At 43.2% G+C, this 18,156-nt stretch overlaps 1 protein-coding gene across 3 annotated transcripts in view; it reads left to right on the top strand.

Moving 5' to 3' along the window:
- The first annotated feature begins 12,380 nt into the window (after positions 1-12,380).
- Positions 12,381-18,156, top strand: part of LOC149312363 (cadherin EGF LAG seven-pass G-type receptor 1-like) — a 187,744-nt gene continuing 181,968 nt past the window's right edge. For all 3 annotated transcript variants that reach the window (XM_089524468.1, XM_089524469.1, XM_089524470.1), the window contains exon 1: positions 12,381-16,473. In XM_089524468.1, coding sequence (XP_089380594.1) covers positions 12,819-16,473 — 3,655 coding nt within the window. In that variant the 5' untranslated portion in view covers positions 12,381-12,818. The remainder of the gene's footprint in view (positions 16,474-18,156) is intronic.

The raw sequence follows: 18,156 nt of genomic DNA on the forward strand, positions 1-18,156 counted from the left end.
TTCAGTCTTTGATGAGGGAAATGCAGGCCTGCCACATAAAGATTAAATTTCAATGTAGATTGAAGTAGAAATAGTAAAATTCTAGAAAACAAAATCATTCCTATTACTATGTATGGATGTGAGAGCTGGACAGTTAAGAAAGCAGATAGGATCATTTGAGATGTGGTGCTGGAGAAGAGTGCGCTGAGGTTACCATGGACAGCCAAGAAGTCAAACAAATGGGTCCTAGAGCAGATCAAACCAGAAATCTCTCTGGATGCTAAGATGACTAGACTGAGGCCGTCATACTTTGGCCACATAATGAGAAGGAATGACTCACTGGAAAAAATAATAATGCTAGGATAGGTGGTGGGAAACAGAAAGAGAGGAAGGCTGCATGCTAGATGGGTGGACTCTATTAAGGAGGTCATGGGTATGAATTTGCAGGACTAGAGCAGAGCAGTGGAAGATATGTCTCATCTACAGGGTCACTATGGGTCGAGATCAACTCAAGGGTGGATAAGAGCAACAAAAGAAAACTACAGGAGGAATATTTGCTGGGAGAAGACATACCCTCCAACATTTCACAGAAGAAAAGTGAGACATGATCATCATCATTGTGTAGTGGTGAAGGTAGCAAAACTTTTTAATGAGGAAGAATACACAAGCTAGGAAAGGCTGCAAAGCTTGCTTTTGCCTGAACCTACTGGGAAGGGCAAGATTCAATCCCCTTTCTCTCCCCTCTTCTGAGTTATATTGAGTATAAAGTACTTTTGCTGAGGTCAAAGGAGGAAAGTGGAAAGAGGAGAGACAAACTGGGACATTTTAAAGGCAGATAAAAAAGTGAGATATCAGAGGATTAATTGGGACTGTTTCTACCACAATGGGACAGTTCTAGGGATCATGAAATGACTTGTTCAACTGGAACAATAGTCATGCAGTGGTTTAGCGGTTAAGATGCCAGTTCTGATGACCGGAAGATCAGCAGTTCGAGGCCCCAGTGATGCATTATGGGATGAGCTCCTGTCACTAGTCCCAGCTTCTGCCAACCTAGCAGTTTGAAAGCATGCAAATGCTAGTAGATAGATAGGTACCACTTCTCAGTGGGAAGGTAACAGTGTTTGATGCAGTCATGCTGGCCACATGACCACCAGAGCAATCCTTGAACAATGCTGGCTCTTCGGCTTAGAAACAGAGATGAGCACCACCCCCTACAGTTGGTTATGACTAGACATTCATGTCAAAAGGACTACCTTTACCTTTCTAGCTTAATACGATTGCAGAATAATTTTTTATTCATATAAACAAGTTGATTAAAAAAAAATTAACACTGGCCAAGTGTAAAACTCTGTCAATGCAGAGGTCCAAAAATGTAGTGATGCCACAGGACAGCACACAGAACTGGCCTATAAATGTGAGCCTGGTGGTGTCTTGCCTGCCATTGTGCAGCTTGGCAAAACTAGTGTGCCAGGATATATTATTATTATTATTATTATTATTATTATTATTAAACTTTATTTCTAGAGCGCTGTAATTATACACAGCGCTGTACAAAGTCGGTAAAATTAAGGAGTATATAAAAGCCTGCTCAAGGCGTACACTCTAAGATAATAACAATTAAATAGAGAACTAGATAAAATTACCATGTAGAAAAGAAAAGACAAATTAAAAACATCACATATAAAAGCAGATCTATACTAAAACAAGATAAAAATAAATAATAGCATATCAAAAATATGCTGTGCCCAATCTGATAAATGATTTCATGTAAGATAGTAATCTCTGGTAGTGATGATATGTGCCTTCAAGTTGTTTCCGACTTATGATGCCCCTATGAGTATCATGGGGTTTTCTTGGCAAGATCTGCTGCTGCCCAATAAATCCTGTTTTGAAATCAGAGGCATTTGCTTCAGAATAAATATGTCTTATTTTTCATTCTATTCTCAACAAACATGTCTTTAACTCCTTTTATGTTTCTACAAAATAAACAAATTCATATCGTTGAAATTGGGAAGGGTATTTGAGCTGCATAATGGTGTCACTGAACTCTTTTAATGAAGTCACACGTATCATTCAAATTAAGCCAACAGTGGAAACACAAATCTTCTATTTATTTCAGAATTTGCCTGAAATAAATTTCCTATTTGTCCTGAATGGACAGTAGAAGGAATTTTTTTTAAAAAATAAATAAATGCTGAAATATTCATTTGTCCATGACTTATATCCATATTTGATGTACAGTGTTATCATGCCCTGTCTATTCCTGTCTTCAAGATGCTTCTTACTTCCTCTTATGATTTTTAAATGTTCATGAGACTGTATGGCCTCCTAGAGCACTTTCTGGCAGATGGGCAGAATATGCATTATTTAAATAAATAAATGAATCATAGGGCTGGTTAACATGATGAATTATTTATCTATGCTTTCTTTTTTAGTAAATTCTGTACTCTATACAGAACCCAAAGCAGTCTAATGCAAGTAAACATTCTAAAAACATGAAACAATAATAAAAGAACCTAGCATACTATGATACTCTTCCAAAAATACAAGTATACCCCATTTTAGTCTCAAGTAAAGTAAACTATTGGATAAATGGGATTTATGTGTTACTTTAGTCAACTGATTCAGTGAGTCTTCTTTAAATAGAACTAGAATTAGATCTAGACTATAGTTAGATATTTATTAACATGCTTGCTTATTTTAGAAGCTTAGTACCCCCTCCAGTTTAAGGGAGAGGAACCTCTAAGGCAGCATACAGCTAAAAGTTTAAAACAATGAAATAGTACAAAATAATACAAAACAAAATAGTGGGATTTTGGCAGCATAAAATCATTTTTTAAAAAAATTCAGGGCACATTGTTTTATTGAATCATTTCCTGTATTGCTATGTATTTTATATGTATTATCCTACTAGAGAGGCCCCTTCCCCACCACCACTCCCTTTGTGTCGTGTCTTTTTAGATTGTAAGCCTGAGGGCAGGGAACCATCCAATTAAAAAGATTGTATGTACAGCGCTGTGTAAATTTACAGCACTTTATAAATAAATGATAATAATAATAATAATAATAATAATAATAATAATAAAAATAGTATCTTCACTGAACCGTGGGGTGGCTTGGGGCTTGATGACAGATAATCCTCCTTGGGGACAGAGTTCCAAACACAGTGTGCTACTACTGAAAAGGCCCTGAATGTCAGCCCACCCACCATGCATACCTTACAAAAAGTTTTTAGAAAGTGATTTTAGAATTTGTCTCCTGTAAAGTAAGTCTGAATGGATTATCTGTCCAGTTGAACTTTCAGACATCTCACTAACTTCTGCCCAGACCCATATTTTGCAGTGTGGATCTAGAGTGATACCTTTTTGCCCTTTATTGTCACGCAGCACATGCCATTAAACAGTCAGGTCACAAGTGAGTCAGTTGTCTCAGACCACAGATATTGGGAGACAAGGACCTGCAGTGGTTTGGAGGACATATGTAGTTGCATGTGTCATGCAACTTTCCCCACACTTTCTAAACTAGCTTGCTGTACTCAGCTAGATTGGGGAACTCAATCCCATAACCAGTGTGGCAGTAAGATTTCTACAGTAGAAAGAACAGCCTTTCTACATGGAATTGTCCTTTGCCCCAGGCAGCAAAATGTCTTGGACCAGCCCTGTAAATCATAGCTGGAAGTATCTATATTCCTCAGCTAGTATGCAATAAAAATGCTTCATATGCTTAGTTCCTAGCTACTGCTGCAGGCATAAGAAGGGGATCAACTGACAGGCAGTCCAATCTAGATCACTGTGTATCACAACCAAACAGCAAGGGCCACAACTTACTAGCAGTGTATGTTTTTGTATGCAGAAGGCACCAAGTTCATTCCCGAAGCCGGACAATATTGATCTAGATAGACCAATAGTCTGACCAGGTGTAAGCCTCATATAACTCTGTACATTTAAGGAGGTGTTGGATCTCAACCATTCTAATCAGCAAGCCAAACCGCATGCTGAAACAGGACAGCAACAAAACCCCAGGATCTGTTGCCAATCAGATCAAAGGGGAAAATAGGAATAAAACTATATGCAGGCTGATAAGCAATGTAGTGTGAATACAGTATTAAAAAAAAACCACAGACACTATTATCATCAGTCACACACACAGGTTATAAACATTTCACTACATGTGAAACTTCTTGGCATAAAGCCCCAGATTCAAATACAAATTAGAGTGTGGTGAAATGCAAGGAAAGATGAGAATATAAACAATAAGCAATTGACACCCGCAATAGAGAACCTATTAAATCTTACCAATCAACACGGTAGCTCACTTCACCTCTTCCTTCAGCCTGGTATGAGTTTTCAGCCAATCAATAAAAATCACTCGCATTTTAGTACATTTTTGTTTGTGACCAAGTCTGGCATTTGTTGCTGAAACACTTTGTATTTTCTAATGTTTTTAGGAAAAGAATGTAAAAGGAATGAACAACATTCTTATGTTCTCACTCTAAATAAAGCATCAATAATGCCCCTAGAATGGGGAAACCCCACAAGAAAGTAATCTAAACAGCATTTTATAAATCACCCAAGTAGTTTATCACACGGGGGGAATTCTGTGCAAAAATGGGATTTAAAAGGTAGATTTTTATACATGTTGTTGTTAAACTTGTGTTAAACCAAATGAAAAGTAAACAAAAGCCACTCCTTTTTACTTTTGGGATTTTCCGAAAGTAAAAAGGAGTGCCTTTTGCCTACTTTCCCTCCACTTTCCGTTCTGGTTAATGGTAGTTTAACAATGACGTTGTGTGAAAATCAACCCACTTTTGCAGATTTTTCCCAAGTTAACCCCCCGTTTTTGCACATGGGATTGTGTGATAAACCTATAAGAGCCCCTCTCTTTTTTAGAAAGGAGGCACTGTAGATTTTCACTGGGGAGATATTTGTCTAAATTCCTTCTGTCCAGATTATCATGGACCACTAGTTATCTTTTAGCTTAGTTGGTGGGGACTGATCATATATTAAAATGCAAACTCCATATAGGCCACTCTGAACTTGTTGGAAAAAGAGTGGGTGGGAATCAAATGACATAAATAAATTATTATGACACTGTCAACCTTTGGTATTCCAAAGGAAGGAGGAGGGGGAATAAGATCAAATGCAAGGAACAAACAAAAGGAGAGGAGGAATGATTTTCGCTTGTTATTAGGCTACACATGATGTACCAGAATAGAAATCACAAGGTCCACAATAGAGAAAGTTGACTTGTCTGATTCATGCCATATCTGATGGCACAATTTGCTTAAGCATTAAAGCGGTAAGACACGCTGTAGCCCCCAACTGATTAAGGGTCTTATTCCTCTCCCAAAGGATGTCTGGATGGCACAGTATTTTTCTTGCCAATAAAGTATATCTAGATGGAAGAGACAATTCTGGAAAGGGCACATGATTCTGCTAACTCAGCTCAGTCTTTCAAAAGACCCAGACAATCCAACAAACATAAATTGTAAATCTATAGCTTGAACAGTTTAAAAATGGTCACAGCTAAACCAGGATATCTCAGCATCTAATATTAAGATGTGAATGCCATTACCATTATGTTTTAATATATTCTTTCTTTACCGGAATCTATCCAAAGAATGAATACATCATGCTCCTCCAACAGAGGGGAATAAAAATGTTCTTCAGGTTTGCATATTGGCTTTTGCTTCATCACAGCATGTCTTAACTTGTGTGTCTTTATGTTTCTTCCTAACTGATATAAGGGGAAATGACCTTAATTTGTGAAAAATATACTGCAGGTAATACTAATTTTGGGGTGCAGATGGATAAACTCTTGAGGCTAGATTCTAGAAGAAAGTCATAAGGTTTAAAGACATAAACAAGAAAAGTACAGCCAATGACAGCATTTGGCTGCTGTTTTTTAAAAATAGCAACACTGCTATTGGGTAAATCATATTTACAGCAGAGGAGTCTTAACTTGTTTCTTTTTAGATTCATCACACCTTGGTGTGTTGCCAGGATGTCTCATTAAAATAAAAAACCAAAACCTTGGCCAAAGGCAATCAACCGTTGAGAAAACTCAGCTCTTGGCTTCCCAACAATATGAAGCAGTGGGAGGATTTTTATGAGCCCTTTCCAAACGAAGATAAGATTCGAGCTTGGTTCCTCTGATAGATGAAGTGTCAGTGTATTCCCTTGCACAAAGAAATAGCAAGTTATTGTTCAGATTAACTCAAGCTCAACCTATGCTAAGCCATAAGGCTCACTATGTGCCCTTGGTCCAGGTACTGTCTCAAGGCACATCCAAAACATCACAACAGTAGGAGGAGAAGCCATAGCCTAGAATCTGCAAGATCTGAGAAGGGCTGTTGATGATAGGATGATTTAGAGGCCTTTTGTTCATAAGGTTGGCATAAACTGAGCTGATGGCAGTTAAAAAACAATAAGATGGGATATCTGAGCTGGGTTTTCTCAACAATAAATTAATACTTAAGTAAATTCCATTGTTTAAATGGATCGACTCTAGTTGTGTCTAGTATTTAGATTTAGGCATACATATGCTGATATGGTGAGAGCCAGCATGGTGTAGTGGTTTGAGCATTGGTCAACTACTCTGGGGATCAAGTCGCTGCTCAAGCATGGAGACCGACCAGATGATCTTGGGAAAGTCACACTTTTTTAGTTCCGGAAAACCCAGTGAAAGGGTCACTTAGGGTCAAGTTGGAAATAACTTGAAGACACAAAACAGCAGCAAAGCTGATGTGGAGATGATAGGGAGCACTGGAGTGGGAGAAAGAAAGGGTGGTGAAAAGTAAGGAGGGTCTTTGACTGAGATTGCTGGGTTTCTTTGCATGTGGGGAGGGGATTGCAAGTATGGCCCAAAACACACTGCAGAAATAATCCAGATTAACTGCCCTGGCTAAGTGCTAGGGAATCCTAGGAGTTTATTGTGGCACCAGAGCTCTCTGAGAGAGAAAGCTAAATGTCTCACAAAACTTAAGTTCCCAGAATTCCCTCGCATTGAGCCAGGGGGGTTAAAATGATCTCAAACTGGATTATTTCTGCACACTGCAAAACACATTTCAGTGTGTTTTGGACCTACGTTAACTGTTTTCTTTCTTTTTTAGTGTGGAATGTGGTTTGCCAATGCAGCAGCTTGAGTGTTGGACTATAAATCTGGAGACCAGAGTTTGAATGGCCGCTGAGCCATGGAAACCCACTAGGTGACCTTTGGCAAGTTACACTTTCAGCCTCACAGGACAGCAAAGGGAAATCCATAATTCAAAAATGACTTCAAAGCGCACAACAAATGTGGTCTGCCACAGCTTGCAGTTCTATTTGTATATGTTTTGCTAGCTTCTACGTATGGGAGTCTAGAAGGTCTGCATTTTGCTTAATTTTTAAACACTGTGTGTTTCATCAGTGGTGTGCATGTGCTATATCCCTCCCAACTGTTCTAATTTGACAGAGACATTCTCAATCCTCTGTTTCCCACTTTTTTCAACAGCTTTTAAATTGTTCCAATTTTTCTCTCTCACTTTTCCCCTTTGTTCTCAGCTTACTTTAATTGCTACAAATTGAGTCCAAAGTGAAAAGGTAGTTCGCACTCCTTTAACTCAGCAGGGGAAGAAAAGAGTTGGGGCAGAATTTCCCCTTCCCAGGAGGCCCAAGTTAAAGCAAGCTGCTCCAGTTTCTCCTACCACATTTGCTGCACTCAGACTCCCACTTCTGCCTGGTAGTTAGATTCTTAAGAAAGTTACTTTTCTCTTAACCTTGCTAATTTTCCTTATGGAAAATGGTCTGTACTCACCATAAGAGCCATTTTGTGAAGTGACAAGCCTGTCCATGCCAGCCATTTTATGAGACTATCCATGACATTGTCTGAACAAGCCAAGTGATCTCACTGGCCCAAAAGGATTTAGGATCCCTGGATACTGAGGCATGTTGGTCAGTAGCCTAACTTATTATAAGGCACCCTTGTTAGTTTGTAATAATCTTCCATTGGTAATACCAGGAATAATGTATATCTATGCCATATGCTATTAACAGTTAACATTACAGCTATTGCCACCATCTTATACCTTCCTTCCTTCAGGAGTAATAGATTATAATGCTAGTAGTTGCTATGATAGAAGTTAAACACAAACAAGTCTTTTTGAATATGGTGTCCCTACTAAGCACAATGCAATTTTAACATACTACTCTCTTGGTATTTGCAGGAGATCCATTCCAGACCCCCCTTGCGGATACTAAAATTCATGAATACTCAAATCCCATTGTCCTCAATGGTGCCATTGGGGACAATGGGACAAGTCCTCCTTCCCTTCATCCCTCCAGTCTTCCTTCAGTCTGGTGGGGGGCAATGATGTGTTGAAGACATCCATAATTGAGCAGTGATACAATGGTGCTCTGATTCCATTCTTCTTAAAAGTAAATTTCAAAGCTCTGCAATCCAAAAACTGAAGCATGTAGACTTTCTTTTGAAAGCAATATACACATTCTGGTGCCTTTCCATACTTACTCAGAAACAAATCCAATTGAGTTCAGTGGGACTTACTTCCAAGTGTACATTCAGCTGCAGCCTTGTGCTCAACTTGACTGATTCCAAAAGGACTTAAACTTATGTTCTATTGATCTAAGTGACACTCAATTTCACCTAAGCTTGCTTTTATCTTGCATCCTAAGTGATTTAATAATGTTTCGTTTATTTGATTCTCAAGGCTGCCAAACAAGGTATAATGAATGAAGCTTTATCTGTCAACTAGGGAATGAGACTATGCAGACCATGTCTGTAAAATGAAATCAGTTTGAATGCTCTCCAGTAACAACTCTTTGATTTGTCACTAGGGGTCAGTGTAGCAGCAAAGAAGAAATACATCTGAAAAAACAAAGATAAAAGGACTTTGAATATTTCAAGTTGAGTGAGTGGGATTTATGTAGCCCAAACTGAACAATTAGTCCAATGAAATCAGGAGGAGGACTTGGAAGGGTAGCTATGAAGGAACTAGACAAGATCCTTACGTGTAAAGATATGTCACTGGATCCTAAAGATAGTATTCCAAGCCATCTCTTTTCCCATTTCTATGCATGGTTGTATATACTGGACAGTGAAGAAAGCTGATAGGAAAAAAATCAACTCATTTGATATGTGGTGCTTGAAAAAAGTTCTTTGGGTACTGGGGACTGATAAAAAGACAAATAATGGCGTTCTAGAGCAAATCAAGCCTGAACTTTCTCTAGAAGCCAAAATGACTAAACTGAGACTCAGATATGCTATGATATGAAACTCATATGTTCACTAGAAACATAATAAGGTTGGTAAGGTGGAAGACAGTAGGGAAAGAGGAAGACCCCATTATGGATGGATAGACTCAGCTAAGGAAACCACAGTCCTGAGTCTGCAAGACCTGAGCAGAGCTCTTGATGACAGTGGCTTGGAGGTCTCTTGCTCATGGGGTCACCATAAGTCAAAGTTGACTTGATGGCAGTTAACACCAACCATCATTGTGAGGTTGCATCACAGCACCACAGAGATCAAATGTAGGATATGTGGAGAAAATAATTAAGATAGCGTTTTAGTAACAAATTCTAAAATAATGTTGCAGTTAAGATAGAATTTTAAGAGCTGGAAGGGACCACAAGGGCCACCCAGTCTCTGTCATAGGAGGAATACACAACTGAAGAACTCCGGTAAGATGCCTATCCAACCTCAAAGAAGGCAAGTCCACCACCTTTAGAGGCAGTCAATTCTATTGTCCAACAGCTCTTACAGAAAGCAAGTTCTTCTTAATGTTTAGGTTTTGAATAGTAGGAACTAGAAGGGGGTAACCTGAATTACAGTGTGTGTAAGTGACAGGCCATATGTAAGAAAGGCACTGCCTCTCTATATGCATCTCTTCCAACCCCTATTTCTTGCCATCCGATCAAGTGTCTTTAAGGCCTACTAACAGATCTGTCCATCCCAAATTTGCTACCATGTGCAGCAGAGACTTAGGCAGTACATTCTTTAATAAAAGAGAAAGCAAATACTGACTGCCTCTCAGCCTAACCTACCTCACAGGGATGATGTGGGGATAAAAGTGAAAAGGTGACCAGGCACACTGTCTGAAGTAATCTTTGCACTGAAAGGTCCATTTAAACTATAAGCCAACATGAGAAAAAGCATCATTGTTGTTGTTGTTATCCCACCTTTTCCCCTTGGGAAAGGAGTCTTACAGTAGATTAAAACATTGTTAAAGGGGCTTGACAGACCACCCCTTTGGAACAATGTCCTGGTGCCTCTTTCAGCGCCGGATCAGGACCATGGCAACCACATGCCATGGCCCCAATTCAGCGCTTTGCTGGCACTAAAAGCAATGGCAAAAAGGCACCCTTGCTTCATTGGCGGAAGGTTTTTGGCCCTCCTTGCCACGCCGGCATAATAGCCCCCAAATTCACAAAATACAAAAGTTAAAAAGTGATTAAACTGTAACAATTTCAAACTAGTTTAAACAAGCTATATTCGCTTTTGTATGTGATTAAGTGTATTCTTTTAAATTACAAACTGCTTTCAGTTTCGACTTTGGGGAGAAAAGCTGGATAAAAATAAATAAATAAATAAAACTAGACGAAGAAGTGCAACAGCACAACGGAAATAACAGATGCTTTTAAAATCATTTCCAACCAATCCCAGGCATGTTTATAAGTCTTAAATCTCACTGAATTACAGTGTAAATAATATATAATAAATATAAATGATTATACATATATATATATATATATATAGAGAGAGAGAGAGAGAGAGTGTATCAATTTGTACATTTGGGGGGGATGTAATCTCTACTGTGGAACTTTACCAAACACTGGGCAGCCAAAAACATTCTCAGCCAAAGATGACTTGCAGAGTGACTCTAAGCAGTGTTATTCAGAAGTAAATCCAACCGTTTTCTTCCAAATAGCATGTTTACTTGTACACTGAGTTCAAAAATGAGTCTTACCCCAACAAAAATGTAGGACTGGAACTATAAGGAAGATACATTGCACTTTGTGCTGTTGTATATGCTTTCAAGTCACCTGTCAACTTATGATGACCCCATGAATTTCAGTTTTCTCAGGCAAGGAAGACTCAGAGGTGGTTTTGCCAGTTCCTTCCTCTGAAATATAGCTTTGAGCACTTTACTTGCATATTGTTTAAGTAATCTCAGGGTTGGACTAGGACTCCTGTTGACAAGTATTTTAATCTCGACCACAATCTCTGGATGAACTTAAGCAATTCGCACACTCTCAGCCATAGAGCAATGCAAGGACAAACCTCCTCTAAACAAATCTTGCCAAGAAAACCCAGTGATAGGGTCAGCCTAAGTCAGAGTTGATTTGAAGCCGGATAATTTCAGCACAACGGATAAATGCAAGGAATAATTTAAACGTAGATTCAGACAAGGGTTTGTAGCTAGTCAAGGTTGCTTTTAGGCGCTGAGCGCACATGGTCAGAAGGGAGAATATTTGCCTGCCCAAAAGATGTCCTCTCCAGCCTAACATCTTTACTCAGGACTGAAACCACCTGCAGGCATCTGAGCAACATCTCCAATTGTTGGGTTGTTTCTTTCTCCTGTTGGGTTGGTAACTTCCTGGCTGAAGAAGAAGAAGCCCCTGGAGCTTGGAAAGCTTGCAACAAGGATCTTGTTGCAATAAAAAAGGGATCACTACTGATGGTTTTTAGTTGGGATTGGTGCAAAAAAGGTGGAGGCTGCATCCAGACTGGAGAAGAAGTGTGGCTGCAGCCTGGCTCTTGGGGCTGCAGTGGCGCCTCTTGGCCATCAGGGGGCGCCCTGGCACCGGAGGGAGCCTGGCTGTCCTGCCCCCTTCCTGGGCTCCTTCTTGGGGCTGGGAGCCAGTTCCCTCTGCCCTCCTCTTCCCTCCCAGTCCCTTCTTCCCCTCCGCAGGTGGCTCTTCTTCTGCGCGCAAAGAGCAGCCAGGCAGCTCCCCTCTCTCCTGGGAAGCGCCGGGGATCCGAAGAGAAGAAACTTCCCTCTTCGTTGCAGGAAAGAAGAAGGAGAAGGAGAGGCAAGGGAGGAGAACTTTCCCCGGGCTCGCTTTCCCCTCCGATCCCCAGGAGCCAAGCGCTTGGGAGGACTGGACCGCTCCTCCCTCCTGCTCCCTTTGAAGCATCCAAGGACCGGGACCCTCGCTTTCCCCGAAGGCAAGGAGGAGGAGGAGGAGGAGAAGGAGAAGGAATCAGGGTCGGGAAGGAAGGAGAGAGGGAGGAAAGAAGGAAGGAAGAGAGGAAAAGAGGGAGGAAAGAAGGAAAGGAAGAAGGAAGGAAGGAAGGAAGGAAGGAAAAGAAAGCAAGGAGGAAAGGAGGAGGGAGGGAAGGAAAGAAGGAAGGAAGGAAAGAAGGAGGAGGAAGGAAAGGAGGGGTCCTGGGTGCAAAGAGGGGCTGATCCTGGAGGGGGGAAGAGGGGGGTAGAAAGAGCCAGGGATGGAGGGGGCTGCTAACCTTCCCCTCCTCCCTGGGAGGCCTTTGGGGGGCCTCTGAAGAGAAGCAGCGAGGAAGGAGGGGAGGCCGAGGGCTCCCCTGGGCAGCCCCTGGGAGCCGGGAAGCTGAGCTGCACCCATCCCCCTCCCCCCCTTTGAACCCCCAAAGCAAAGTCAGGGGAGGCTTTGCAGAGGGACGTTTTGGGGGAGCCCTCGCCAGCTCCCTTTTGGAGGAGAAGGGGAAAGAGGAGAAGCCAAGCCCCAGAAGAGCCGGGCAGGTGGGGGGGGGGAGTCGTGGGGGTCCTCCTTTCCTCCAGCCCTGGGCAGCCGGATGAGGAGCAGCCCAGAGGGGTGGATGGCTTGGGGAGACCCTCGGCCTCCTCCTCCTGCTCAGCCCCGGAGATGCTGCTCCGATGGCCAGCCTGGCTCTCCTGGGTGCTGCTGCTGCTGCTGCTGCTGCTGGGGCTGGTGGGGCCAGGCTCTGCCTGGGAGCTCCACCTCAGGGACAGGGACAGGGCTGGGACCTTGCTGCTGGACCTCTCCCTGGGACCAGGCTGGCACTGCGCCTTGGACCAGACCCGCTCTGCTCCGGAGCTGAGGGCAGCGGTGGAGGCCAGCCCTGACGGCAGGCTCAGGAGGGGACCCGGGCCCTTGGAGTGCTTGCCCTGGGCACCCAGCCCTCAGCCCTTCTACCTCCTCCTGGCCTCCCCCAAGGGGGCCCTCTTCTCCCTCCGGCTGCCCGCCTTCCTCCATGGCCCTGGCTGCCTCCGGCGGAAGGCCGGAGAGGGCTGGCTCCATCCCCAACTATCCAGCCTCCTTCCATTGAGGCAGCCCCTGCCCTCCCTGCTCTGCCTTCCCGCCAAAAAAGAGGGCCCTGGGGGTCTCTTGCTGGCTGCCCTCAGGTCCCTGACCAGTTTGCCTCAATGTCGCCACCCTGATGGCCGGCCCTGGTCCTGCAAGGCCCAGGGAGGAGAAGGGAAGGGTCAGCCAATTCATGGCCACCCAAGAGAAACCGAGGGAGATATTAATGGCCAGCCCCACTCAGAGGCTACAAGCCACCTGCAGCTGCTGTGTCCCTTGAGGAGAAGCCCAGGGCTCCTCCTGCTAGACCTCAAGGCTGAGGGAGTCGGGAAAGATGAAGGAAAAGGCAGGAATGGAGAGGCAGCCTTCCCACAGATAGGGGCAAGGGATGAGGGCAATTGGGATGTTGGCCCCCGTGGGCCCCGGAGGATGAGGAGCGTCAATAACCCACCCCAGTTCAGGTTGACCAACTACCAGGTCTCCATTGCGGAGAACCAGCCCGCAGACACGGCAGTCATCACGCTTGAGGCCCATGACCCGGATGAAGGGGAGGCCGGCCGGCTGGCGTACTCCATGGAGGCCTTCTTCGACAAGCGCTCCAACGACTTCTTTGCCATCGATGCCGAGACGGGAGTCGTGGTGACCACACGTAGCCTGGACCGGGAGACCAAAGACACCCATGTGCTTCAAGTGACGGCCACAGACCACGGCACTCCCCGCCACCGGTCAGCCACCACCTTTCTGACAGTGACCGTGAGTGACACCAATGACCACAGTCCGGTGTTTGAGCAGCCCGAGTATCGAGAGAACATCAGAGAGAACCTGGAGGTTGGTTACGAGGTGCTGACCATCCGCGCCACGGACAAGGACGCGCCCGACAACGCCAACCTGCTGTACCGTATTTTGGAACCGGGGGCTGGGGAAGGGGTTTTTGAGATCGACCCACACTCTGGTGTGGTGAGAACTTGTGCCCCTGTGGACCGAGAGGAGGTCTCGGAGTACCACCTTGTAGTAGAAGCCAACGACCAAGGCAAAGATCCTGGTCCTCGTAGTGCCACTGTCACAGTCCATATCACGGTGGAAGATGAGAATGACAATTCTCCGCAGTTCAGTGAGAAACGATACTTGGTACAAATCCCGGAGGACACCCCGATAAACAACCAAGTGCTCCAGGTGCAAGCCACCGACAGAGACCGTGGCAGCAATGCCCAGGTCCACTATAGCATTGTAAGTGGCAACCTCAAGGGCCAGTTCTACATCCATTCTTTCTCTGGCTCTATTGACTTGATCAACCCCCTGGACTATGAGACTATCCGAGAATACACCCTGAGAATCAAAGCCCAGGATGGGGGAAGGCCTCCACAGATCAATTCCAGTGGAATGGTGTCCATCCAAATATTAGATGTAAATGATAATGCTCCCATTTTTGTAAGCACCCCCTTTCAAGCCACAGTACTGGAGAATGTGCCTGTGGGCTATTCAGTGTTACACATTCAGGCAGTAGATGCTGACTCAGGGGATAATGCTCGCTTGGAATATAGACTCATTGAGTTGGCTTATTCATCTGCTCTGGTAGCCGCTGGTGGAGACGTGAGTTTTCCATTCCAGATTAACAACAGTACTGGGTGGATTACAGTGTCAGCTGAGCTTGACCGGGAGACTGTGGAGAATTACCACTTTGGAGTAGAGGCCAGGGACCACGGAGTGCCTGTCATGACTTCTTCTGCCAGTGTGTCCATTACTGTCCTCGATGTTAATGATAACAGCCCTACTTTCACTGAAAAGGTTTATCACCTCAGGCTTAATGAGGATGCTACAGTAGGTAGCAGTGTCTTGACCCTGACGGCAGTAGACAAAGATGTCAACAGTGTGGTGACCTACCAGATCACTAGTGGTAACACAAGAAACCGCTTTGCTATCACCAGTCAGAGTGCAGGTGGGCTAATCACTCTGGCCTTGCCCCTGGATTACAAGCAGGAGAGGCAGTATGTGCTGACAGTCACTGCTTCAGATGGAACTCTATTTGACACTGTCCAAGTCTTCATCAATGTCACAGATGCCAACACACACCGACCAGTTTTCCAGAGTTCCCACTACACAGTGAGTGTCAGTGAAGATAAGCCTGTTGGTACATCCATTGTAACAATTGTTGCCACTGATGAGGATACTGGGGAGAATGCTAGGATCACTTATGTTCTGGAGGACAGCATCCCTCAGTTCCGCATTGACCCTGACACAGGCACAATCACAACTCTTATGGAGCTAGACTATGAGGACCAAGCCTCTTACACATTGGCAATTACAGCCCAGGATAATGGGATTCCTCAGAAATCCGACACCACCTATGTGGAGATACTCATTCTGGATGCCAATGACAATGTGCCTCGTTTTCTCCGTGACCGCTACCAGGGCACAGTCTTTGAAGACGTGCCCCTTTCTACCAGTGTCTTGCAGGTGTCTGCCACCGACCGTGACTCAGGACCTAATGGCCGCCTCCTTTACACTTTCCAGGGTGGTGATGATGGTGATGGAGATTTTTACATTGAAGCCACATCAGGAGTAATACGGACGTTACGCAAGCTGGATCGTGAAAATGTGGCTGTCTATAGCCTGCGGGCTTTTGCTGTGGATAGGGGCAGCCCACCCCTCAAAGCCTCAGTGGACATCCAGGTTACAGTATTGGATATCAATGATAACCCACCTGTTTTTGAACAAGATGAGTTTGACATCTATGTGGAGGAAAACAGCCCTGTTGGTTCTATTGTGGCCCGGATCAGTGCGGTAGATCCAGATGAGGGAACGAATGCACAGATTATGTATCAGATTGTGGAAGGGAACATCCCTGAGGTCTTCCAACTTGATCTTCTCAACGGTGATCTTACAGCCCTGATGGACCTGGATTACGAGAGCCAGACAGAATATGTAATTGTGGTACAAGCTACTTCTGCCCCTCTTGTGAGCCGAGCCACTGTCCACATACGCTTGCGAGATCAGAATGACAACCCTCCTGTTTTACAAGACTTCCAGATTCTTTTTAACAATTATGTCACCAACAAGTCAAACAGCTTCCCATCTGGAGTGATTGGCAAGGTCCCTGCTCATGACCCTGATATATCTGACCGCCTTGACTACACCTTTGTCCAGGGCAATGAGTTAAACCTGCTGCTTTTGGACTCTGCTACCGGAGAGCTGAAGCTCAGCCGCGATCTAGACAACAACAGACCCCTGGAGGCCATCATGAAAGTTTCAGTTTCAGGTAAGCTAGTATTTTTGGTTATCAGAATTAATAGATAAAGGTGCGTCAGAGTTTTGTTTCTTGGCCTAAAATTCTGGCATAGGGAAAGTAAACTTTTGATTTTTAATTTCTTAAAATTGTGATAAGTGGGGCAGGAGGCAGCATGAGATAGAAAAGCCTCAGAAATGTTCAAAGCTGTTTTGTTTTAATTTGACCTTTCTTTAATTCTGTTGTGAAATGTAACCAATCATACTGTGGCCCTCAGAAGCTTTTTCTGTATTGGAAGATAAACTTAACATAAGTGTATACATCTTTGCTGCTTAACAGCAAGGTATATTTTGAGTTAAATGTGAAGCCTATGTTGTGTGTTTTCAAGTCATTTCTGATTTATGACAACCTTAAGGTGAATATATCACAGGATTTTCTTAGTATAATTTGTTCAAAGGGGATTTGTTCAAAGTTTGCCACAGCCTCCACTAGCATCAATTCAACATGTTATCCAAAGGACAGTTATCCAGAGAAAAGTCAGAGGAAATTTCCCCAACTTTCTCAACAGTAAAGACCCTGTGTTGGAATACTTCTTAGAGACACTTGTGGATAGCTGCATTTGTTAGAGCATATGCTGTATTAGATGTGCATCTTATATCACTGATGCACCATGATGTTTTATAATGTTGATGTGGAATATATAAAGCATTTAATTAATCTCTTTTGTGTTATTATTTTAAGTCCCAAATTTATCAATGTGAATGGACATGCTTGTGTTAGTAAAGAGAAGCAGAAGACTTGGCAGAATCACTACCGGTTGTACATCTGTTGCCATTGTTTCCAGACACATCTTAGTAAGAGGATAAAACTTCAAGGCCAAATTCCATAGCATCCTGTTTGATGATTAACACAGCAGATTCTGCTTAGCCAAAATGAATCTAAGTGCATTTGCTATATTAATGAGGATTAGGCTGATGTTACTGTTGAAAGAACAGTGCAGCGCTAGATCTAAAGTACAGAAAAGAAAGAGCATTATTCATATACCCCATTAAATGGATCTCTAGAAGTATTTTGGGGGCAATATTTGATCTCAAGAGGAAGAAGAAGAAAAAACTCTGAAAGAATAGTCTTGCTAGTCCAGAGCTGTAGTAAAAAAAGTAGTCATAAAGTGCAGTGACATTTAAAATCTGAAGGGCAGGAAAAGGCAAGCCCATTTGTACTAAAGTTTGGGCATGTACGTATTTTGTTGCTTTTATGTTCTTAAAACTCTATTCTGTTGGAATCTAGGAGACTTAAAAGTGTTTAACTTTGGCCAGACTGCATCTCCTGATAAACATATTTGGGCATTCATTTTCATTGATAAGACCTGTTTAATCAGATTTGATGGTTGATTCCGAGGCTTATCTCTGCACATTATTTTGAAGAGATGGGTAATATAATGGTTCTGTCAAAGCTGAATGTGAATGCTGCTTTATAATTTCTTAATAGGATACCTCCTGAAAGCTAAGGAATGATTAGTTAAAGTTGCCAGAAGTGTTCTCAGTGGCAACAGCATGTGTGATTGTCAGGTGATGGGGACAGATGTCTGATGGTTATGTCCATCATGCTTTGCTTCTGAGTTTCCTGTGCACAGCTAGTTAGCTGCTTTTGGAAAAATTGACCTTTTTTGATTCACCTACATTTAACTGACCAAATGCTTTTTTAAATAAATGATGT

This window comes from Sceloporus occidentalis, unplaced genomic scaffold (genome assembly GCF_023333645.1).
Source record: "Sceloporus occidentalis isolate IW3139 unplaced genomic scaffold, rSceOcc1.0.p SCAF_5, whole genome shotgun sequence".
In the NCBI taxonomy this organism is placed as follows: Eukaryota; Metazoa; Chordata; class Lepidosauria; order Squamata; family Phrynosomatidae; genus Sceloporus; species Sceloporus occidentalis.